Here is a 21,959-nt window from a genome sequence, read left to right on the forward strand (position 1 = left end):
GATCTTGTTTGACTTTGATAACATACGATTTCAGACTTTAGGAGGTTTCTGTAATGAGGCCCCAGGTGTGTAAGCTACTAAATGAGGTGGGCCGATGCATGAACAAGCTCTCCAGATGGAGGTCATTGTGTGCCCCTGGTAAGATGTGAGTGGCATTTCTTTTGGAGGGCAAAGTGAGGATTTCTTTTCACTCAGAGAAACCAAGTGGCACGACTTCAAAGCTTATCCAGGGACTTAAAGCTTTACAGGACACGGCAACCAAGTCACAGATGCGATGAAACTCGGGGCTCAGCACAGGAACATTTGTGGTATCTAAGTCAGCAAATATCCCACTGTATAATAATACAAAAACACACATCCAACTGGCTTTTGTTTACAGTATATGACTTGCTTTGCTTTATTGTTGTTGAAGAGAAAGGATTGCAAATGGCTGGCATCTGGATATGCATTAAAGCCAACAGACTGCCTCTGAGCAAAGTTACCATCATTAAATCACTGTCTTTGATTGGATGTAAGCCTTTTAACCTGGCACTGGCTTAGCCATACATCTGCTCTGATGTATAGTGGGCTCTGGCCAAATAACTGAGCCCCAAAATCAAATAAAACAGACATTTCCTCCTTATCCACAGAGCCTTTTCCTGGGCTGCTAACCAAGTCCTGCAGCTATTACTGATAACTACCTCAAATGGTTGTTGGAGATTTAATAGACTTGGACCAGGTTGACAGAAAATACAAAGCAGCTCTAATAAGAGGCAAACCCGTGTAATAAAAAGTGTGTCTGTGCCCAGGAAGAGGGGATGTCCGGGGAAAGAGAGTGCACTGCTTCGTCATAGCCAGTTGGCTCTGTTCGCAGTGTCTCTGACATTTCATGAATCTTGCACTCTCGCCACATCGGCCACCTTCTGTCCCACACGCTGACGTAATGAAGAGGATGTGCATATGTCCTTCAGTTCATTGCTAAAGTGCCCACTTGCTTGTGCGTGGGGAAGACTGCATTTTTTTTGGGAAAGGTTATTTTTCATTGACAAAAACAGAATACAGAATGAAAGAGAGAGGCTAAGAGGAAGAGCGTGTGCTGTCCTTATGCTGGAAATGACATGTAGCTTGCACACTGCCTTTGGTTTCATTAGATTAACAGACAGGTCCAGAGTGTAGAATTAAGGAAAGATTACTAGGAGCAATAAAGTAGAATATTCAAACCTGTTAGGGGTGTAAAGCCTCGTCTGTGTCTTATCATGAGTGTAGCAGCGTTTGTTGTGCTCAGTAATCATTGTAATCAACTGGAGCAGCCACGTCTGTCATACATGACACAAACGCCACCACAGAACACATCTCTACTTTTTCATGGCGCGTCTATTTTCTCTCTCTGTTGCGCCACGTTGCAATCCTTCAGGCAATTAAAATGACAGAATCTCCATAGAAACAGCTCCATTTCTGCGCTGACAGAATGTGTCACTCAGTAGACAAAACCCATGCTTCGGTAAGGGTAATATATTAAACCCAAATGAGACTGATAGGTAAGATATATTGTGGTTTTAAGGGCTACATTTTTAGTGAAGACATGTATATTTCTGAACTAAACTGGACTGCTCTAGCTGTTCTTATACTTTCCTTTAATCACTTAGACACTAAATTCACACTGTTGGTGAATATTTATCAAAAATATTGTGTTAATACCTTGTGAAAGCAAACCTGCACCTACAGCAGCACCAGATTGGAAGAAAGACAACCAGCAGATCACACTGAAATGGGAGTGACCACAACAAAGAACATCCCGAAAGACAGTATGAGGACACACAGAGGATGCAGAGGAGGAGCAAAGGCATTGAGGAAAAGAGTTGGGTCCAGACTGCTGGAGCAGATTTAAGACACATCTCCTTTCTATTATTATGGGTGATATCAGATCAATGGGCAAGCCGAAGAATAAGAGGAAGTGTAGAGTTCTGTGTCTCACGGAGACATGAAGATCCTCAGATGGACAGGAATGAATTAAAGAGAGGAAAGAACAGACACAGCAGACTTGCTGCTTTTATGAACACCAGATGGTGCCACCCTGCTCATATATCAGTCCATGTTTGTCACTGTTGCAGCATGCTATTACTGCCTAAATCAATCTGCACTTCTAACTGCGTGTTTTTTCTTCCTTTTTAGGAATTTGGGCGTTATATTTTTCATGTTCAGTCCAAAAACATTTGAGTGCAAATTTCATTTGACTAAAAGACACACAATGAAGGTGACAAAGATACAAAGCGGCAGTTCCCTGCAAAACAACAGTCAACCGCTTACATTAAGTTTATTTGAAAACCTTTTCATCACTTCAATTTCATTTAGATAATTTTATCTATATAATGCCACATTATATAAATAACAAAAGTTATCTCATGACAGCTGAGCTAGTCAATATTTGCCAACTTTTGCAACATTTTATTCTTTCACACTTGCAATGTTTTGTGTTAATGCATCACACATTTGCACTTTTTATTTTGTGCTTATATACTCTTTATTATTGTTATCATGTGTCCAATTTTTCAAGTAACTCCTCTACACAGTGGAGAAGGCACCTATTCATTGACATGTGTTGCAAGGGGGAATCTTATTAGTGCTACACCTATACCTCCTGAGAAGCTCATAGCTGAAGTTTCAAGGCGTTCATATTGTTTATCGACAATCCAGTGAGATATTCATAGGTTTGAATAAACTTATTTTGTGCATATCAGCTGTTTTTTTTAATTTTTATTGTAAACTAATTTGTATGTGTTTTGAATTCTGACTTTGACGCTTCATGCATTAAACTACAAATAAATGGGATTTAAATGGCAAAGAACTACAATCATTTTCCTATGGTTGAATGTACCGCATATAGATATCTGTATTTGGCTGAGCTCATATTAATAAATAAAACAACAACAACAACAAAAACTGAACCATGGGTCAATATAGTTACATTTATGCTCATCTTAGACAATAGTACAACAGCTTGAAATAATTTAGATGAACTTATCAGCGTTTAAGAGCCTTAAGTGTCTTTGTTCACATGGTGGCTGGTTAATAAATCGACTAAGGAGCATGAGATTAAGTCGCTACTACAGCAGTGTAAAAACGGAGGTGCACACTGTGTTCTTGTGTAGAATATAGCTCATATATTTCAACCCTTATGACAGACAGCTTATTTAGTGCATTGCTTCCACAAGTTAACCGAAATGATGATTGCTCTCAGATGGTTCATTCGTAAAGATAGTAGTTTAACCTAATTACCTGGATGTAGGTCACTGAGTTCAACGCCTTAAACCCATAGTGGTGCGTCTCTAATGGTTATCTCCCGTAATCCTCATTACAACCCTGAGAATACACCATCAGACAACCGTGGCAGGTCAAAGGACAGCAACAGACAATGAGTTCACCATGGCAACCGTCAGAGCTGAAGACCTCCATGGCTGTGTGTGTGAGAGGGTGGGGGTGGGGGTGGGGGGGCTGTTAAGGTCTGACAGGAGTGTCTGCTTGGACAGATCACTCTCACTTCATATTAAGCAGGTTCTATTCGAGGACAATGAGGAGTTGGGGTGGGGGTGTTACTGCAGCTATTATTGATATCCCAAGGTTGATACTAAAAATATTCATACTGCAGTATATTGTGATATTTCCCATATAAAGATACTTTAATTAAAACAGTTGCTCTTTTGTTTTGACTCATAAAAGTGATTTCATCTGTTCTGGTGGCATTTATCAGGAAGTATTTTGCACCGCTGTTAAGATGATGCAGATGACAAAGCGCTGCAGGGATGAAGTATTCCTGTAGGCCCACACGGATGTTAGCATCTCCATGGGCCCCCTCTTGCCACACTGCAGAAAAAAAACTCAGTGGTGAACAAAAGGTGATGAGGCTTACAAGCTTTGTTCAGCAGAACAATCTTCACAATAAACCCCACTTTCATGAGTGTTGAAGTTTAAATGCCCTCTTTAGAAGAACAAAACTAACATTATGTTACAAATGAACAGATGCTTGACTTCATTGTCACCATAATTAGCTTAGCATTTCTTGTGTTTTCACTGTGATGACGTTGAAAGGCCATCATTTATAAGACACACAAAAAAAGCTTCAAAATCCTCAATTGCGATATTTACTAAAGTGTTTTATGCTGTAGAACAGAAAATACAAAAAAAAAAAAATCAAACAAAAATCGTAGGCTCCTTTTAACGGGTGCTAACCTTATTTGAGGTATGGAACTAAATTTCTGGTTTGATACATACATCGTGTTTCTGCCTTGTTGTGGGTTGGGAATCATATGAATAAACATGCACATTTACACACGAGCAGGTGACACAGACACAGCTTGGAATATCTTATTAAATGCCCAAAGCAAACAATCACTGCTGGGTGCTGCGGACTGCTTGTCCTCCCTTACGGAGTGCCGTCTGAGGGGTTGGCGAGTGTTTTGCTGATACACGTGTTATCTCAGCTGGGTTACTCCTCAAGTAAATGCATGGCAGCAGAAAAAAAAAAGGGTGGAGGAGGAGTGGAAAAGTGCTGGAAATAAATTAGATTGCAGGAGGAGCTGAGCTGGTTAGCTAGCTGGAAGAACGACAGTTAATGTTTGTGAAACTAGCGCCTCAAAGCAGTAGCTCTCCGATTGACTTAAGTTTAACAAGTTGAAGTAATTTGTGCTATCTTGCAGGCACCTATAAATGGTGCACAAACAGAATACTTGTAAATGGTCCGAATAATACTTGTCCTGTTTATTATTTTTCGACAATTTGTATATTTTTTAAATTGCCAATTTTTCTTATCTTAAGTCCTTACTATATTTTCTGTCTTTTTCCCCCATGCTGCTGGAACAAGAAAATTTCCCAAATACTGGATGAATACATTTTATCTTATCGTATCTTAAATAATCTAACACTTGAAAAATGTTAAACTGAAGGAACAATGGAAATGAATAGATCTTGCATCTTTAATTTATGTGCTTAGCCATCGGTCTGGAAGGACTTGCGCTTAAAGTCAAATGTGACTCCCTTCAGGGTTCCAAATGTTTGTTAAATAGGCCACTTCCTCTTAAAAAACAGATGATGGCCATGTGTGTTTGCACAATTTTGCTGAGATGCGAATATCAGCGACATTATCTATGAGGCCTGACATCCCCATTGTCAGTCCATAAAAAAAGAGTGAGTCAATTATGCAGCCTACAGCTATAAACATGTCAGGACGGTTTCAGTCAAATTCACTCAACTAATACAGGAGCTTTTGCACTCTATGAAATGTACTATTTTGTCTCTGGTGATTATGTGCTGGGGTGCGTTAAGGGCCGGTTCTCAGCCTTGTCTTCACTGCCCAATATAAAGCGAGGAGGCCATGAGGGACCCATCAAGCCTGAGTGAAACCAGACATTTTAAAAAGGAAACCTCCGCTCTCAAGCTTCTTGCACCATAGAGTCGCACCAGCCATGGAAGGTGATGACTTTGATTCATGTAATTGTACTGGTGAGTTGGGCGTTTGCTTTTTTCTTTTCTTTTTTTTCTTCTTGCATTTAATCATCCAAACACCCGTATGATATGAAAACTTCATACTTCACTTCAAATGAATAAGTCACAAATTACCATTCTAGTGAAAATGCAAAAAACTGACTACTGACCTAGCTGATCATTGGATCCATTTCCAAAAAAAAACCTGATTATTGACAATATGAATACGTTATAAAGGGTGCTACTTTGCCCTTTCTTTGCCTGGCGTCAGCATCATCTGACTGGTGGTGCTGTAGTGCTGGGCCTGAAAAAATACAGGTTAACAAACACCAACCCTTGGAGGAAATTGTGAAATATCTTTCCTCTGTGAAAGCAAATTATGTTTAGCTCGTACAAATATATAGTGGTGGTATGAACAATTCTTCATGGGGAAGATTTGTAATGATCAATTGAGCTTGCTGTAATATGACACATATAACAGTTTCGTTGATGGAACGGTCGTTGGAACGGTCGTTGGAAAGGTGTGTAAGCCTGATCAGCAAGACTGGCGAGCAAGTATACTAACATATTACTCACGCTCAGTACACCCACAGTGTGATTTCTTGGGTGATATCCTTGGATACATAAGGAGGATGGCCTCGCCCTACCTGTTTAGCCTTAGAAACCAGTAAAGGATGGAAGTGGGGATTTAAAGCAGCCAGCCTATTAAGATGATAGCTGTCCTGACAGTGGAACCTGGCGCAAGCTCCAACTTCATAGGTGCACAGAATCTAACAAACCTGTTCCTAAACCACAAACACAGGCATGGCCAATATAGACAGAGAGAGATGTAGAAACACTGTCCTTTAACAACAGCCCACATGCTTGCACACATGTAAATACACACCCCACAAACAATAATACCATGAATTAATCTTTGCTTCTGAGAGAGAGAGAGACACACACACACACACACACACACACACACACACACTGACCCACATTTCAGGGCATTCCAAATAATACGTTTGTAAATCTCTGCTCTGCCTGTCAGCCCCCTCCCCTTGCCTCCTCTACTCAGAAATAGAGCACAAAGGTCTCCACTACTAATTCTGCAGGTGTTATATAATCAGTCCTAATCTGCCACTGCCACTCTGACTGACTCAGTCAGTGCACGCATGCACACTTGCACACTCCACAGCCACATGGACGCTCACTCACAGTTGTTCAACAGAGCCCTCCCCCAGCCACATGGACTAGATTTAAGTCTGTACAAGGTTATGTAGCAGGTCTAGTAGCCGGTTGCAACACTAAGCTCTTATTCTACTGGAATGAATGAGAAGATGTCTATTAGTCTGCTGTTTAACGTCAATTTTTTTAAAAAATGTTTAAAGCTACTATCCAAATCATCTGTATTATACTTCCAAACGTCAAGAATTTAACAGACATACAAGCTGCATTGACCAACTTGGCCACTAGGTGGTGAAATATCCCTGAAACAAGCTGATAAACACATTCCAGATAGTAAATCAATCTTGATAGCACGTCTACTATTTTATCTGCAACCAGGATGGCTGCCTCTGATGCGGGGCAGACTGATGAATGTACTACAGGGAGTGTCAAACAAACTGAATGGTATATTTTCTGAATTAATACACCCCCCAAAAAATGTATGGGCTATCTAGCTAGCTTAGTTGTGCTAACACCTAACCTCTTAACCCCGGAACCATTTTGGTCACTCTAACCGTGTTGGTTACACAATGCCACCAACTTCCTAAAACCCTGTTTCCATGTAGCAAATTTAAACTTGTCATGAATTTATGATGGGTCAATGTTTGAGTCCCATGTGAGGCTTTTGGCAAAAAAATTCTACAAATTCTGGAGCAGAGGGGCAAAAGCTTGCTTGATCTTGATCCCGCTGATCCTTCTGGCAGATGAGAGAAACCGGTAATGATCCTTCCACAGGTTCACCTACGGAAACCTTATTACGACTTTTACTCCATCTAGATAGTTTGATCGTCTTCTCTGCGCTGTGTGCTTCTGGGTGATTCTGTCACGACTTAACAAAACAACTTGTTTAGGTTTAGGCAAACACCACGGTTTGGGTACAAAAAAGAACCTTTCACAACATTAAACGGTTCCATTTTCTTCAAAATTCTCCACTAAACATACGGCATGCAGTGGAGGAAGCTGACCGCTGGCGAAGAGTTAAGTGATAAATCACATAGAGAGCTACAAAGAATTGGTTGATAAGTAAGCTCCAAGGTTCATACATATCTTTATTAATAAATGTCCGTGATCTTCTTTGCCTATGATGCCAGAATCTTCTGTTTATTCATGAAAAATAAACAGATATCCATGTTGAAATTTAACAGCATATATTTAATATGGTGTGATACAAAAAAATGCATTAATCCTCAGATTTTCTCAGTCAATCAAATCTAAACCCAATACATTCTACTATTAATACATTTCTGAAGCAAATTTTCTTTTTCCTTTAATTAACATTCCTAACTTTTGCTATTATGAAATCCCATGACTTTTCCAGCTTGACCCTATGAACCCTGTTGTCTGCCATCTCTCTTGTAGAAAGAAAGCCATTCAGTAGCACACTGCACAAACCAGCTCACATTGCTTTTATTTACACAGTCGCGCGCATCTACTTATACAAGCATTCACGTCCAACCAGTCACCATACGCGCACACGCACACACACACACACACACACACACACACACACACACCAACCACATGCTGAGCTACTGTTGGTCATGTGATAGCACCTTCCCCTTTACAAGAAAGCAGCTCAACACACACACACACACACACACACACACACACACACACACACACACACACACACACACACACACTACGCTTTAGCTGCACACGCATTCCCACCTGATCTCTGTTGTCCGCGCACATGTGAACAAACACTTCCCCTTTTACCACTAAACACGTTCCCCAAAATTCACAAACTCTCTCTCTCTCTCACACACACACACACACACACACACACACACACACACAGAGCATTTCAACCAAATGAAGGTTATTCCCATTGTGAAAATGAAAGACTGTTTCTTCAGTGCCTGTCACGTGGTAACTACCACTCTCACAGACCCTTCAACTGTTTACATGAACAAAAATACACTCTAAATAAGTTCCCATTTATGAATAAACTGCCTCATGGGAGTTACTGCCAGAAATAAAAAAAAAACCTCAGAAATGTGTTGTTACCAAATGTAATAATACAGTTACAAGCCTCACCTGTGCAGCAGGGAGCGTGGATGAAGGTCTCCTCCTCTTCAGCTCCACACACTTCCTCAGTTTACAGATTTGGTGTCCAGTCCTGCGGTTGAGGCAGCAGCTGCACTGGCCACAGCTGATCCTCCTCAGGCATGGCTCGCACGTCCCACATCTGCTACGCTTCTTCCTCTCCTTCCTCTGTGGTTTTGGAGTGGTCCAGGAGGGTAGACGAGCTCCCTCTGGCCCCCAGCTGGGTTCCCCATACCCCGCCTCAGATTCGGTATCAAAAGAAAAAGAGGAGCGAGTACTTTCAGAGCTGTAGGAGAAGGTGGAGCTGCTGTCCAGACAGGGAGTGAAGATCTTTGGCACAGAGTCCTGCTCTGGTACTTCTACCAAAAAGTTCTCTTCTCTGAGGATTGGTTCGCCCTCAGGTGGTAGTGTGCTTGACTGTGACAGCGGCAACAAAGATGTCTCCTCCCAGGTGAGGGGTTCACATGGCTCTCGAAAGGATTCACTTTCTTTGGTCTGTGTCTTTGCTGGTGGGCACGCTTGCCATTCCCCCTGAGGAGGTGGGTTCCCCAGGCTTTGCAGTTGCTGTTGTGCCCACTGACTGGGATCCCTAAAGCTCCTAGCTTTGAGGGAGTCACTACGAATAATAACAGGGGTACTTCTTGCAACTGCAGTGGTCTGTGACAACAGAGACCTCTCGGGGACAGCAGAAGACCTTTCAGGTTTAGCACCATGAGTTTGCATGTCTGTCTTACCCTGCCCCAGAAGCTCAGGTGACTCTGAAGTGGAGGGGGTTTTGGTGGGGGTTGAGGTAGCAGTGTTTGAGACAGGTAGCACCTTTAAGAGTGATCCTGACTGGGTCAGCCCAGCATCAGAGCAAGGTGGATCTGGAGGGGGAGGGGCAGGACTGCTGGGGTGGGGCTCAACAGGAGTGATGGAGCCATCACTCGTCTTTTGTTGTATTTCTCTCTCCAACCCCTCATCCAGCTCCTCCGTCTCTTGCTGAGTATCATCTATTCTCTGGACAGCATTCTTTGCCACGAAACTTCTCTCCGGATTGATTTCCACCTTGCTGTTAGAGTCAGCTCTTTCATATGTCCTATTGTCTTCGTTACCTTCGTCTTGATGGACATCATCTTGCTTTCCATCACTGACAAGAAAATGGAGATTATTTCCTAGGATAGATGAACTTTCCTTTCCCTCACTGCCTCCTGCTGAGCCAATACTCGTTAGTGCAGCCAGATCAGAGGGGCTATCTTTACTCCAGCTACCGCAGAGCTGTCCGTCACACGCAGGAGACTTGCTCACACACGCCAGGTCAACTTCACTGTTATCACTGGCTGTCTTTTTGTCTCGCTCTGTGGGGGTGCTGTCACAGCTGCACTGCACACAGTCTTCCAGTGTGTCGTTACACGGAGGTGAGTCAGCTTTGAGAGGGCTGCCCTCTTTAGCATTACTTAGTCCCAAACCCGCGTCTTTGACTTTAGCAGGGACTTCCAAATCAGTTTTCAGAGAAACCGGGTGGATTTCCTCCAGTTTTTCCTCGTCAGGAGTTGGGTCTTTGATGCTAGTGCGTGAGGGCAGCTTTCTTGTGTTACCTTGCTGGGATGTTGCTCCTCTCCTTGCGCTCCCCCTGCTGTTCTTTCTACCTCTGCAAGGTTTTGGAGGCTGGCAGGGAGAAGCTGACACCTGCGAGCCCCGCAGGGACTTCCTCCGCTGTAGGGGATCTTCTAACTCAGCAGAGTGGTCAGGCACGCCGCTCAGGCGTCTAAGCCTTACAGATCCAGTTACACTGAGGGCATGGTTAACTCTGGCAGGGGACCTTCCAGAGCCAACAGGCCCACTAACTTCTCTACCTCGGGGGCTTCGGCCTGACTGAGCCCTCGTTTTTGACCTCTTGGGTGCTGCTGGTGGCGTCTTCCTCTCTGTGGCTCTTCCTCTGGGTTTATTGGAGTTGCAGGTTTGCCTTCTGGTACTGATCACTTTCTGACCATTTTTCCTTGGAGCAGGTGTCCGTCTCCTGGTGGGTCTTGTAGTTGCAGGCATGGCTGATGAGGGTATGAGGGGGAGGGCTTCTGACAGCCAGCATGGGAGCCAGATGAATGTGTAACCTTGACTTGACAAACAATTTTTACTTTTAAAATCCTCCTCCTTTCTGTTTTACTCTTGCTGATACTGTAGATACAGTGTAATTGCAGTGCATGACCTATAAGGAGAGTGTATAAAAATAAATAAAGTATACTTTAAAACACATATTCAATGTAAAAAATGAAAACGAGTTTCAATAAAAAACGTACAAGTTATTAAAGAGAGACTGAAAAATAGGCTATGTAAGCCTAATCTATTTAGTCTTTACCTTGTTGGTTGGAAATGACTATTTGGCCACGCCTGACTCTACTCGGACGAGCAAGTGCTACAACGTTGACGTCAGAAACCACGACCCAGTGCACTTACTTTGAGCTGGACAGCTTAAAAGAAGAAGTGATCAAATCCTGAGAACAATATACAAACCAATAGTAGAGCTTCCTGCTTGGCTACCAAATGTGGCTTTAACAGTTTAAAGGGCAAACACGTTGAGAAGTAGGCTCTGGTCGGAGGTCGGATCCTGTTTTCCTCTCAGTCAGAAGAGGGGGTTATTACCGCCTAACAAACGTCGCTGTTTATTATGATTTTTGCACTTGACCGCTGTCTTTTAAAGAGCCGTGCGGATTTAGACCTCAACATGACCGAAACCGCACTTTGGTAGAGGTTGTTTTGTCACCCGAGCGGTTTTATTTACACGTTTACGGCTGAAATGCTTTACATACCAGAGAGAGACAGTTGCACTGTCTGAACTGCTAATAATACTCCGCTCCAGCGAGACAGCCAGACCTCGTATTGCTTTCCCTCCTCGGCAAATATAGACTGCTGCTGCTGCTAAGTTCAATCCGTTCACCACGATGACACACGGACATGATAGAAGCAGCCGAGTCGACCGATGTCGAGCGGTGTTTTCAGCGTGGAGTCTTTGCGGAGCTCGACACCGACCCGTTAAAATGTAAATCCCTCTTCTGTCAATCCATCCAGGGCAGCCCCGCTCACTCTCTCTCCCTCCACCAGACGCAACCTACGGTCTCCACTGGCCTACAACTCCTCGTCGCACTGGAGGGAAGAGTTGACGGGAAAGCCTGGCATGGATCAGCTACCCGGATTTACCCGGATCAGTCTTAAGCTAGCTAATGTCGACGGAGCTAACGTGATAGTGCGATAGCAATGAAAATAGTGTTATGCTAGTTGACGAGGACAATTAGCCGTGTTACTGAAGAAATACGTGAAGAATCTCTCAATAAGAGAGATGGCACTTGATTAGATACTCTAAAATGCATTCATTGATAATGATACATACATAGATGGAAATGAACTAAGTAGTTTTACTCAAATACAGTTTTGAGGGAGCTTTACTTTTGTACATATTTTTTACTCCACATTTCGGAGGAAGACTATACGTATTACTTAACTACATTTATCTGAATATGCAGTCATTAGTTAATTATTTTTGTTACCATTTATGCTTTATCTTATTCACAGAAGCTCTGCCAGTGTGTCTCTACAGTAAACTGTCAATTACATAACTGATACGTACACCAGGCCATTGATGCAAGGCTGGTAAATGAAGCAGAGAAGAGTAAGACAAACATAATGCGCCCCCTTTCACCCCTCTCTCTCGTTAAATTATAGCATTTATTCTATTATTTTTATAACTTTGTAAAAGTATGTTACAAAGATTCCATGAAAAGACAGATTTTGCATACAAAACGACTGATGAAGATGATGAGCTTTCAAATTTGAGATCTACCAACTTCAAGACGACACAAATAGAGCAGCACAATTTGAACACACGTGACGATAACATGACCTTAAGAAGTCAGTGGTTCAAGGATTTATCATTAAGTACTGGAATAATCAAGCACCATTTAAAAGGTGTACTTTGAATTTTAATAATACAGGAAACACTATCAAATACTTCTCTATTTTTACATAAGCAGAATTTTGAATGACTACTTTTAACTTTTGGGAGAGTACTATTATATCTGCTTTTTTTTTCAATCTTTACTCAAGCAAAGAAATTGTGTGCTTTTTCCATTTCTTCCTAATTGCTTTACAGGAAGTTACATTGTAACAGAATCTCAGACAAACCCCTCAACCACACAAGACTTCAGACACTGACACTGAAACACATCTATCTTTAACTACATGAGGCACAAAAGGAAGTCACTTTTTACAAAGAGAGCAATAACGAGTACAAATATGATGAAAAAAAATCCACAGCACCTGAGTTATTACACATGAAATAAGATAATTCAGACAAAAAACAATGAAAATGTCATTGAAATGAATACAAAACAATATGAACTACTAATCATGATAAAAAAAGGTAAAATTAATAAACATTAAAAGCATAATATATGCTCATTTTATGTAATTGTTTATGGAAGAAAACTAATAGATGAATAAAAATAAATAGATACATTGAAAATAATGTTAAAGGGAGATTTTAAAAGCAAGCCCTAAAGACATTAATCGTAAAAATGACAAAGGAAGTAAATAAATAGCAGATCAAATACAACCGTTATTAAATACAGAAGTAAATTAAAATAGGGTAATTAATTTGTCACATTTTATTGGGCTTCTTTATCAGTCATTCATATAATTTTATTTCAGCTGATGGTGTAATAATTTCTTTAGCAGCTCATTTATTCATTCCTTCATTTTTGACAGGGCAATTTTGGTCCTCCATATAATAAAGTATCAGATTTTACATAAACAAAATATTAGGGATGACCTCTTCATTGTTAAAATAAAAATAAAAAGAACCACTTCAGAACATAGTCAGGATTATACATGTCAATAAAGGAAGCAAACAGTGCCTCTCCAGGCAATATGAGGAAAATATGGATAAATAGAATTATGTTACACAAAATATAACAAAACAAATGATGCCAAAGGTCAACATTAAACTGAATAAACTTGAATGGAATGAAAATGGGCGGCATGGTGGTGCAGTGTATGGTCAACACTGTCACCTCACAGTAAGAAGGTTCCGGGTTTGAGCCCCGACTCGGCGACCCGTCCAGGGTGAAGCCTGCCTCTCACCTTCTCCCAGAACCTTAACAGGAAAAGCGGAAGAATATATGTTCATATGTGTGTGTGTGTGTGTGTGTGTGTGTGTGTGTGTGTATATATATATATATATATATATATATATATATATATATATATATATATATATATGCATACTGTATCTTCCTTTTCATGTTACTCAAATGGATTCAAAGAAGTATAAAAAATATTGCACAAACGCTCAGTTTTAGATATTAAAGATGAAATCTTGAAAAGCCAAGAAACGCAATCCAATAAAAGGTCAATACTAGACCAATATATCACATTATTGCGCCCTTCCACCGACCAACGTCATAATACGTCATTTAGGTGCGACTGTTTGCCACAAGCCGAAACCGTCCGCGACCAAAGGGCACAATCCGAGTTACACAAACCCTGAAAGTGCCTCCGACCTGATAGCAGCAACATTTGTTGACAATTTTTCATGTCAGACAGTGAACGACGAGCTTACTGGCGTGATACAGCTGGGTTCCATGGTAACGTTACATTTCAGACCGACTTCTCCTGAGGAAGCGAGAAAAGGAGACGCTGCTGGCAGCACAAACCAACCGACTTTCTTCTTTGCTGGTCCTGATTCGTTTCGGTTTGGATTATTTCGTAAGTCCATATTGTTCATATAAAATTATTCCATTAAGATTACTGCAGATATAAAGTGCACCTACCTGTTGTTTGTGAAAGCTAACCTCGACTGTGTAGCCTAATTGTAATGCAAATAGTGTTCAAACATTACAGGAAATTAAATAAACAGGAACGGCTTTGGTTTTCTCTTATAGGTAAGAAATGTCGTTTACTAGGGTGATGACATGCAGAGTATAAACTAGCACCATCATACCACTCTCAATCGTATGTATATTTACAGTGTTTGTGGTGCACTTGTACAGCCATGGATGCAGCAGATTCCTGAGTAGAAAGGATGACCTCGGAGGCAGCAGTCTCCATCAGCACCACCCCGCCAAGGAAGGACTACTACTGGCTTCGCTCCTTCATAGCTGGAGGTGGGTCCGACACATCAGTTCGTACTGTCATGGTAAAGGTTGAGCGGTATACTTGGACTTAGGTTCAGACCCCTGAGTCCGCACAGCCTTCGGATTTTATAGCTTTGCAGATTAGGGTTGAGCAATAAAATGGTAGCAGTAGGAGCAGTAGTAGAAGACCGCTCAGTTATAGCAATGATAGAAGTGTCAAATGGAATATGCATGTCAATTAATGAAATGTAAACCAGCATTAAAGCACTTCACAATCTGGTCGTGTTCACAAAACCAAAGCCTGCTCCCTTCCTGGCTCAGAATCAGACTGGTAGCTCCCTCCATCATGGAGTGTGCTACTAGAGAGACGTGAGCAGCTAACCAATAAAAAGGCTGTAAACTGAGCCGATGTATGCAGAAAGTTATGATTGTTGATCGTAAAAGTTTGAGTGATGAATAAAGAGGTCAGTTGAACCTGTTGTATCAAAAAATATCTGTATCAACTAAAAAAAAAAAATTAACTTGGTGAAACAGTTGCTCCACGAAATACAAATGCATCAAAATAAAATTCTACTGGTATGGAAAATTAAACTTTGTAAAAAAAAAAAAAAAAAAATCCAAAGGAAATTGGACTTAACATTTTACGTTCCTCTTGTTTTTGAGAGACAACAAAGTAGTGTTGAATTAAATCAATAAATAAAAAATGTTTTGTTTTGGACTTCTTGTTACTTGAACATTATATAGAACTATCTGTAAATGGCAGTCTGCTTAATATCGATGTCAGTTATTCTGCTTCATCACGTACATAGTTTCGTGGCTCAGTATCAGCACTCATACTGATCTTATAAAGCAGGTCTGACACCAACGGTGACACCTCTGTTTCACATAAATAGAGTGTTATTATACTGGTCTCTCCACTTTACATGAAGGCCGTATTTGGCATCGTATTACTGTAAATAAAATGAGGCTGTTTGTCTCAGTGAATTATAGAGATTTAAAGTTAAAAAAAACAAAGATTACTGCGACTGGATTGTCTGTTTTTTGATGATCTGTGTAATACAGTATAAAAGTATTAACATTAAGATTTAATATGTTAATGCAGTCTTCCTCTGATTTGTGTAGGTGTAGCAGGATGCTGTGCCAAGACCACAATCGCCCCTCTAGACAGAGTCAAGATTCTGCTTCAGGGCCAGAACCCCCACTACAAACATCTTGGTAAAACACCCAAAGATGTAAAGCTAACTGTTGTTTGCTCTCACACTTCTACAGTTTTCAAACATCTGATCTTTCTTTTGCAGGAGTGTTTTCTACACTTGGAGCCGTGCCAAAGAAAGAAGGGTTCCTGGGCTTATACAAGGGTAATGGGGCCATGATGGTCAGGATATTTCCTTATGGGGCCATACAGTTCATGGCCTTTGACAATTATAAAAAGGTACATCATGTTTTGGAATAACCTTTGTCCTGGTGTCAGAAAAATGAGAAATGTGATTTGTTGTGTGCATTTTTCGTCATTGTTTTTGTCGTGAAACTGTTGATTGCTGCTTCCTTCCCGCTGACGCCGATATTTCCATTCGTTTACCAGCTGCTGAGTAAAAAGCTCGGGATCTCTGGTCACATTCACCGCCTCATGGCTGGATCGATGGCAGGTAATCTATCTTTGGTGGTGCAGAGCATCATATCTTTACAATTGAAGTGTATAATGGCAACGAATCACAAGAATCCAGACTCATATCCTGTAATTTGCTGTGTGTGTTGTCAGGAATGACAGCAGTGATATGCACCTACCCCCTGGACATGGTTCGAGCCAGGTTGGCCTTCCAGGTGACAGGGGAGCATCGCTACACTGGAATCGCCAACGCCTTCCACACCATCTATCTTAAGGTGAGCTGCTCGTACCGATCTTGGTCTATTGATCTACTGAAGTTATCAGGGCAGCGTTGTTGATAGAGTGTTTCCTCTAAGTAAGGTCTGACCTGTTTTTTCTACTGCCGTAAAGGAGGGTGGTTTCCTGGGCTTCTATCGAGGACTTACTCCAACTCTTATTGGAATGGCCCCATATGCAGGTAATTCTGATTTTTTAAAAAATGTAAGAAGAGAGCTTCACAGTGACTGCCCTCTTAAATTTCCAATTTATTTCCACCACTGAAAGCAGATACGTTTTTAAGAGTTTTGCAACAGGAACCAAGACAACCAGCCAGCAGATGAATCAAGACTATAAAATATTTTATTTGGCAGAAAAAAGATAACAAGAAAACAGAAGAGGGCAAGTGAACAGGACCAGGAGCTACTCACCAGAAGCCCTTGCAAATTTAAAATACATGTCATTGCCAGCGGACCACCTTTGTTGCTGCTTGCCAATTTGTCACTGACATCAAAATTCCTCACCAGAAAGGGAAATCACCTTTCTGTCTCCTCGTTCTTCTCAGGGAATTGTGCCATCGGAAAATGGCAGACAGTGATCGGTAGAATATCGATACTGTATTGTGAAAAAAAAAAATCTATCAGCCCTACACATTTAAGCTGCTGATCAACTCATCTATGGAGAATCGCACTGTTGAGGTCTACAACCAGTTTTGTATCTTTATGACCTTGTTGGACAAGAATATAAAATGGCCTTCTTCACATGTTTGTGTTGCATTCCTTCTATCCTGCAGGTTTTTCATTCTTCACCTTTGGTACCCTGAAGAGTCTCGGCTTGAAACATTTCCCAGAGACGCTAGGACGCCCGTCCTCAGATAACCCCGATGTCCTCATTCTGAAAAGCTACGTCAACCTGCTTTGTGGAGGTGTCGCCGGGGCCATCGCTCAAACAATATCGTAAGTGTGATGGCTGGCAGCCAACAATTTTATGGCTCAGGAATGATGAGCTGACGATGTTGCTGGCCGGATGTGTTATTGATTATACCGCTTTTATATTGTGTTTCTTCTCGCCAGGTACCCCCTGGATGTGGCTCGCAGAAGAATGCAGCTGGGAGCTATTCTCCCTGACTCTGAGAAATGTTCGTAAGTACCACCAATCTTCCTACTCCCTCTAGCTGTCATTGCTTTTACTATTGTTCTGGGTAACGTGCCACAAAAAAAGCAAACTAACATGAACTTACAGTCTTGTCGGTGATCCTTTTAAAGCATCTTTCTAGGTGACGGCCACGGTCCTCGGGCATTATGTTTCAGGGGTGTCCATTTGCCTGTCTCGTTCTTGGAAACACATAATTTCTTAGGAGCGCCTCTGAAATTTGCCACAAACACCCACCAGGATTCTTATGAAAAAATATAAGATTTAGGTCGTCCGAGGTCTGTCTAACAGGCACACATCTGGAGGCATACAACCGCAATGACTTCTAGTTTTAGAAGAAAATTTAGGAAAGATTGATTAGGATAATAGTAATCGTAAAGAAAACCTCTTGCATAGTGTAGGAGAACCTCATTATGCTGTAGTAATAAAAGTTTAAGTGCTTAGATGTGAGATCAGGTTAGGTAATCAAGAAAATGCAGTAATTGGCAGTGATTCACACCCAGTCTGAATTGCTAATTGGTGAAGTTGTTAAATAAATGAACCCGTCGTTGCCTTGGGTTGTTGTGAAATGTAGTTCTTCTTTCTCTTCTTGTCTCTGCTGCCTGGATGCCACATTGTTAAAAATAAGAAGCTGAGAGCTCCTGTGTGTTGGACGCTCAGAATAGTCGATCCCTCTTTTGGTTTCATAAGCAGAGGTTTACTTAATGCTTAAACCCGGAACATTCCAGAGGTCCAGGCTGTTTACAGAAGATAACTTCAAGGAGTATAGTAGCAGCTGAGCAGCAGAGCTACAGCAACATGCCACTCATGCCTGTGCAGGCTCACATATCTCTCGCCATTGTTCTGGCATCGTCTGCTTTGATTTTGAACAGTTGTAAAGAATGTGTTCACAAGCTCCAGTCAGTACATCACAGCTCTTGAAGGTCTGCTGACAGTCTGTGGTAGACCGCAATAAACAAAAGTTGATTAATCGTGTGTGTAATGTCAGGGAGGATAAAACATCTCCACCCAAGACACAAAATTCACTAGAAACACTGCATTGCATTTGTACACTTCCCTGATACGTGCCTGCCACCTTGACCTTTGAGTGTCCGAGTATTTTCAGTTCATCCTCCAGTCCCAGTGGACCTTGGTGCCAAATTTGAAGAAATTCTACAAAGGCATTTCAGAAATATCACACTAACAAGAACTGGACAGACACAGCCCACATGTGAGATGGCACTGACCTTGACCTTTGACCACCGGGACATTTTCTCTTCATCCTGGAGTCCCAGTGGACATTTGAGCCAAATCTGAAGCAATGTCCTCAAGACATTCTAGAGAAATCAAATGAGCAAGAACAACCTTTAGACATAATGCCTCCAGTCTACTAATCAAGTAAATTAATAAAAAGTTAATTTGCAAGGGGAACTAATTTGATTGGATCACATTTCACAGTAGGTTTCTGTGCTTTTCTGGCATTTGAAATGTCTTCTATTGTTCCGACCAGATCTCTGACCAAGACCTTGTCGTACGTATACAAGGAGTATGGAATCAAGAGGGGGTTGTACCGAGGACTCTCTCTCAACTACATCCGCTGTGTACCCTCTCAGGCTGTGGCCTTCACCACCTACGAGTTCATGAAACAGGTTCTTCACCTAAACCAGTCCTCGTTTTGATACCCTCTGAGTCTGCTCCTGGGGCTCTCAGAGCAGCCTGACCTTGGTGCTTCCTCCATCAAGTGACCGGAGGCTCACTCCCTATGTCTTAAAGAGGTTGGTGTGGGCGTGGCCTTCTCTTATATCATTAAAGGTAGCAGGGGACACTGATGAAAGCTGAAAGAAGAAACCTGAGGACAGAAGGTCCTTTTTCATCATTCTTACTTCCTGCCACCTCCTCAAGAGATTATTTGTTCATCTCCTCCACATTTGGCTTGAATCAGCAGCTCCCTCATCAGCGTCGCCATGGATACAGCAGACAGCGGCACCTTTGGTCCAGCTGGGTTGGATAACTTACGACGATAATGCGACTAATGGTGACACTACAACATCTGGCTGATTGTAGGAAGCCCTTGCTGTCCCTACACACACACACACACACACACACACACACACACACACACACAGAGGTGAAGAAACATTTAATATTTGTGTTTCATGTCCCCCCCTTTTTTTTTAAACATTTGCTTATATTTACAATGTTTTCTTTATCCCAGGTTTAGTGCGTTTTTACAGCTTGACCATGAATGTCGGGTGCAGTCATTTGTACAGCTTTTTGCCTCTGCTGTCATCTTCTACAACAATCTAAAATCTATGTACAATCTTATTTGGTTTTAGACAGTTTTATGCCAAACCTTGAATGGAGCCGTCTAAACCATTTTGCCGAAAATGCTCTTTTTATGTTCACTAAGCGACACACTGATGTTGAGTTTGTTTTTCTTTGTTGTTGTTGACATTGCCTCTTAAGATGTCAGTATGTGACTATATTATGGGTGTAGGTGGGACATTCTTTGACAGAGTTCATATAAGGTTCTAAGGAGAAATTTGCACTCAATATTTTAAAAATACTTTTATCTTCTCTTATTTATTGATTTAGCGACCTGTTGCCACTGGGTGGCAGCATTGAACACATTATATTGTTTACCATCAGAGATGAACAAAACCTTCATTTTATACACATTTTGTAACTCTGGTCAGACACATGTCAGATGATCCTCTTTAGGATCTGTTGATTTTTACCTAAGTTAGTCGGATATATGCAGTAATTTGAACCAGATGACCAGAGCTGCTGCATCCAGGAAGGTTGAACATGAATGAATGACTTTGGTCTCCTGACCCTCACTGCCTCAGACATCCTGCTCTTTTCAGTCTCTTGCCTTCATTTGCATTTGATGTCTTTTAGGGATGCACGATATTGAAGGTGTTATCTATCTTAAACCACATTTAAATGAGATTCACACTGTGCTCATACTGAAAAATACATGGAAACATTGCGAAACCGGAAAATCATAAATATTTAACGCATTATTTCTTTGTCACAACCAGATGATGAGGAAATAAGAGTCTTGAATAAAACTTTGCTCAAGGGACTGAGACAGATTTATGATAAAAAGGCTGATACCAATAATGTGCCGATAATATCATGCATCTCTACCTCACCGTCTGATGTTTAGATCACTGATTGCAGATACTAAAAAAAGATTGGTTCTTATTCCGAACCTTATGAGTACATCATGTTCTGCTATTTGTTTAAACGCGAAACCCCAACAAAAAAATAAAGAACAATGAATACAAAGTAAAACCATGAATTCGCTCAGACCGCTCAACACTGAAAGATGTTTACTCCAGAGGAAGTAGAGTGTTGAAAAGCACACAGTCACAATCAACCACCGCGTTGAACCCATGGAGGACCTCAAGCATTTGTAAACATCGTAATGTGATTTTTTTTTTCCCTTGATTTATTTCAGTCTGATCTAAAATCTCAAAGTATAACCCCCCCCCCCTTAATTCTTGGAAAAGTGTGAGTCAGTCTCTATCATTGCTATGCGTGTAGAATAAATGAACCTTGAGTAATGAGTGTAATCACACACACTGATTGGTTGTAAGTGGCAGCTGCCATTCAAAAAACTAAAGTTTTCTGCCACGCGTCTGGAGCTACTCGCTTATCTGGAGTACTGCAGTATAAACAAGCTCCCATCTTATGGTCCTTGATCTTCCAATCAGTGTCTCTGTTATTGCTGGGTTTTTTTTCTAACTAATCCTTCAGGAACAAGCTCACTGTGTTCCTGCTGCTCAGTGCTACTGATAATTATGTATCACATCACTTATGCTTGTAATAATGTGCTGTACTACTTCATCAGGCCATTTATGTGACTGGACAAACAAACTGCCTTTTAAAAAAAAAAAAAAGAAGTCATATCCATCTTATTTTCTGTCTTTATCAGCCATGCTTTTTATAAGCAGTGTGAGAATTACATTAAATATCGTCTTAAAACCGCCGCAGAGCTTTTGATCTCTTCTTTCCATTCAGGTGTGAACTGAACTTTATTACTACGCAGTGAACAGGAGAAGAGGCGTCTTTTGTGACATCGACTATCTTTAATTTCGGTGTCACATGAAGGTTTCATCAGCAGAACAACAGAAAGCCTC

At 41.3% G+C, this 21,959-nt stretch overlaps 2 protein-coding genes across 3 annotated transcripts in view; one reads left to right on the top strand and one right to left on the bottom strand.

Annotated features, from left to right (window-relative positions):
• The window catches only part of tet1 (tet methylcytosine dioxygenase 1), a 37,347-nt gene extending 25,505 nt beyond the window's left edge, over positions 1-11,842 (bottom strand). The window contains exons 1-2 of the mRNA XM_086180055.1: positions 11,502-11,842; positions 8,707-10,900 (exon numbers count right to left, since the gene is read on the bottom strand). Of these exons, the coding sequence (XP_086036181.1) occupies positions 8,707-10,740 (2,034 nt within the window). The 5' untranslated portion in view covers positions 10,741-10,900; positions 11,502-11,842. The remainder of the gene's footprint in view (positions 1-8,706; positions 10,901-11,501) is intronic.
• Positions 11,843-14,019: 2,177 nt separating this feature from the next.
• On the top strand, positions 14,020-21,802 carry slc25a16 (solute carrier family 25 member 16). Of its 2 annotated transcripts, none has more exons than XM_086180214.1 (10): positions 14,020-14,451; positions 14,714-14,849; positions 15,942-16,034; positions 16,118-16,251; positions 16,402-16,465; positions 16,579-16,700; positions 16,816-16,882; positions 17,474-17,636; positions 17,754-17,822; positions 19,322-21,802. In XM_086180214.1, exons 2-10 carry the CDS (start codon positions 14,768-14,770, stop codon positions 19,488-19,490), a joined length of 963 nt encoding a protein of 320 aa, XP_086036340.1. In that variant the 5' UTR covers positions 14,020-14,451; positions 14,714-14,767; the 3' UTR covers positions 19,491-21,802. The 2 variants fall into 2 exon arrangements, with proteins under 2 accessions (XP_086036340.1, XP_086036339.1); XM_086180213.1 differs by having other exon boundaries at positions 14,031-14,451; positions 14,736-14,849.
• Positions 21,803-21,959: the final 157 nt, after the last annotated feature.

The sequence above is a fragment of the Aulostomus chinensis genome, chromosome 16 (assembly GCF_037954235.1).
Source record: "Aulostomus chinensis isolate RoL2024-O1b breed Wild chromosome 16, RoL_Achi_v1.0, whole genome shotgun sequence".
NCBI classification, from domain to species: domain Eukaryota; kingdom Metazoa; phylum Chordata; class Actinopteri; order Syngnathiformes; family Aulostomidae; genus Aulostomus; species Aulostomus chinensis.

Excerpts from the sequence above, each read along its gene's own strand:
- slc25a16 (XM_086180214.1), top strand. The coding sequence starts at position 14,768 with ATGACCTCGGAGGCAGCAGTCTCCATCAGCACCACCCCGCCAAGGAAG. Across the intron at positions 16,035-16,117 it reads CCCCCACTACAAACATCTTG|GAGTGTTTTCTACACTTGGA; the intron begins GTAAAACACCCA and ends TTTCTTTTGCAG. Across the intron at positions 16,466-16,578 it reads CATGGCTGGATCGATGGCAG|GAATGACAGCAGTGATATGC; the intron begins GTAATCTATCTT and ends GTGTGTTGTCAG.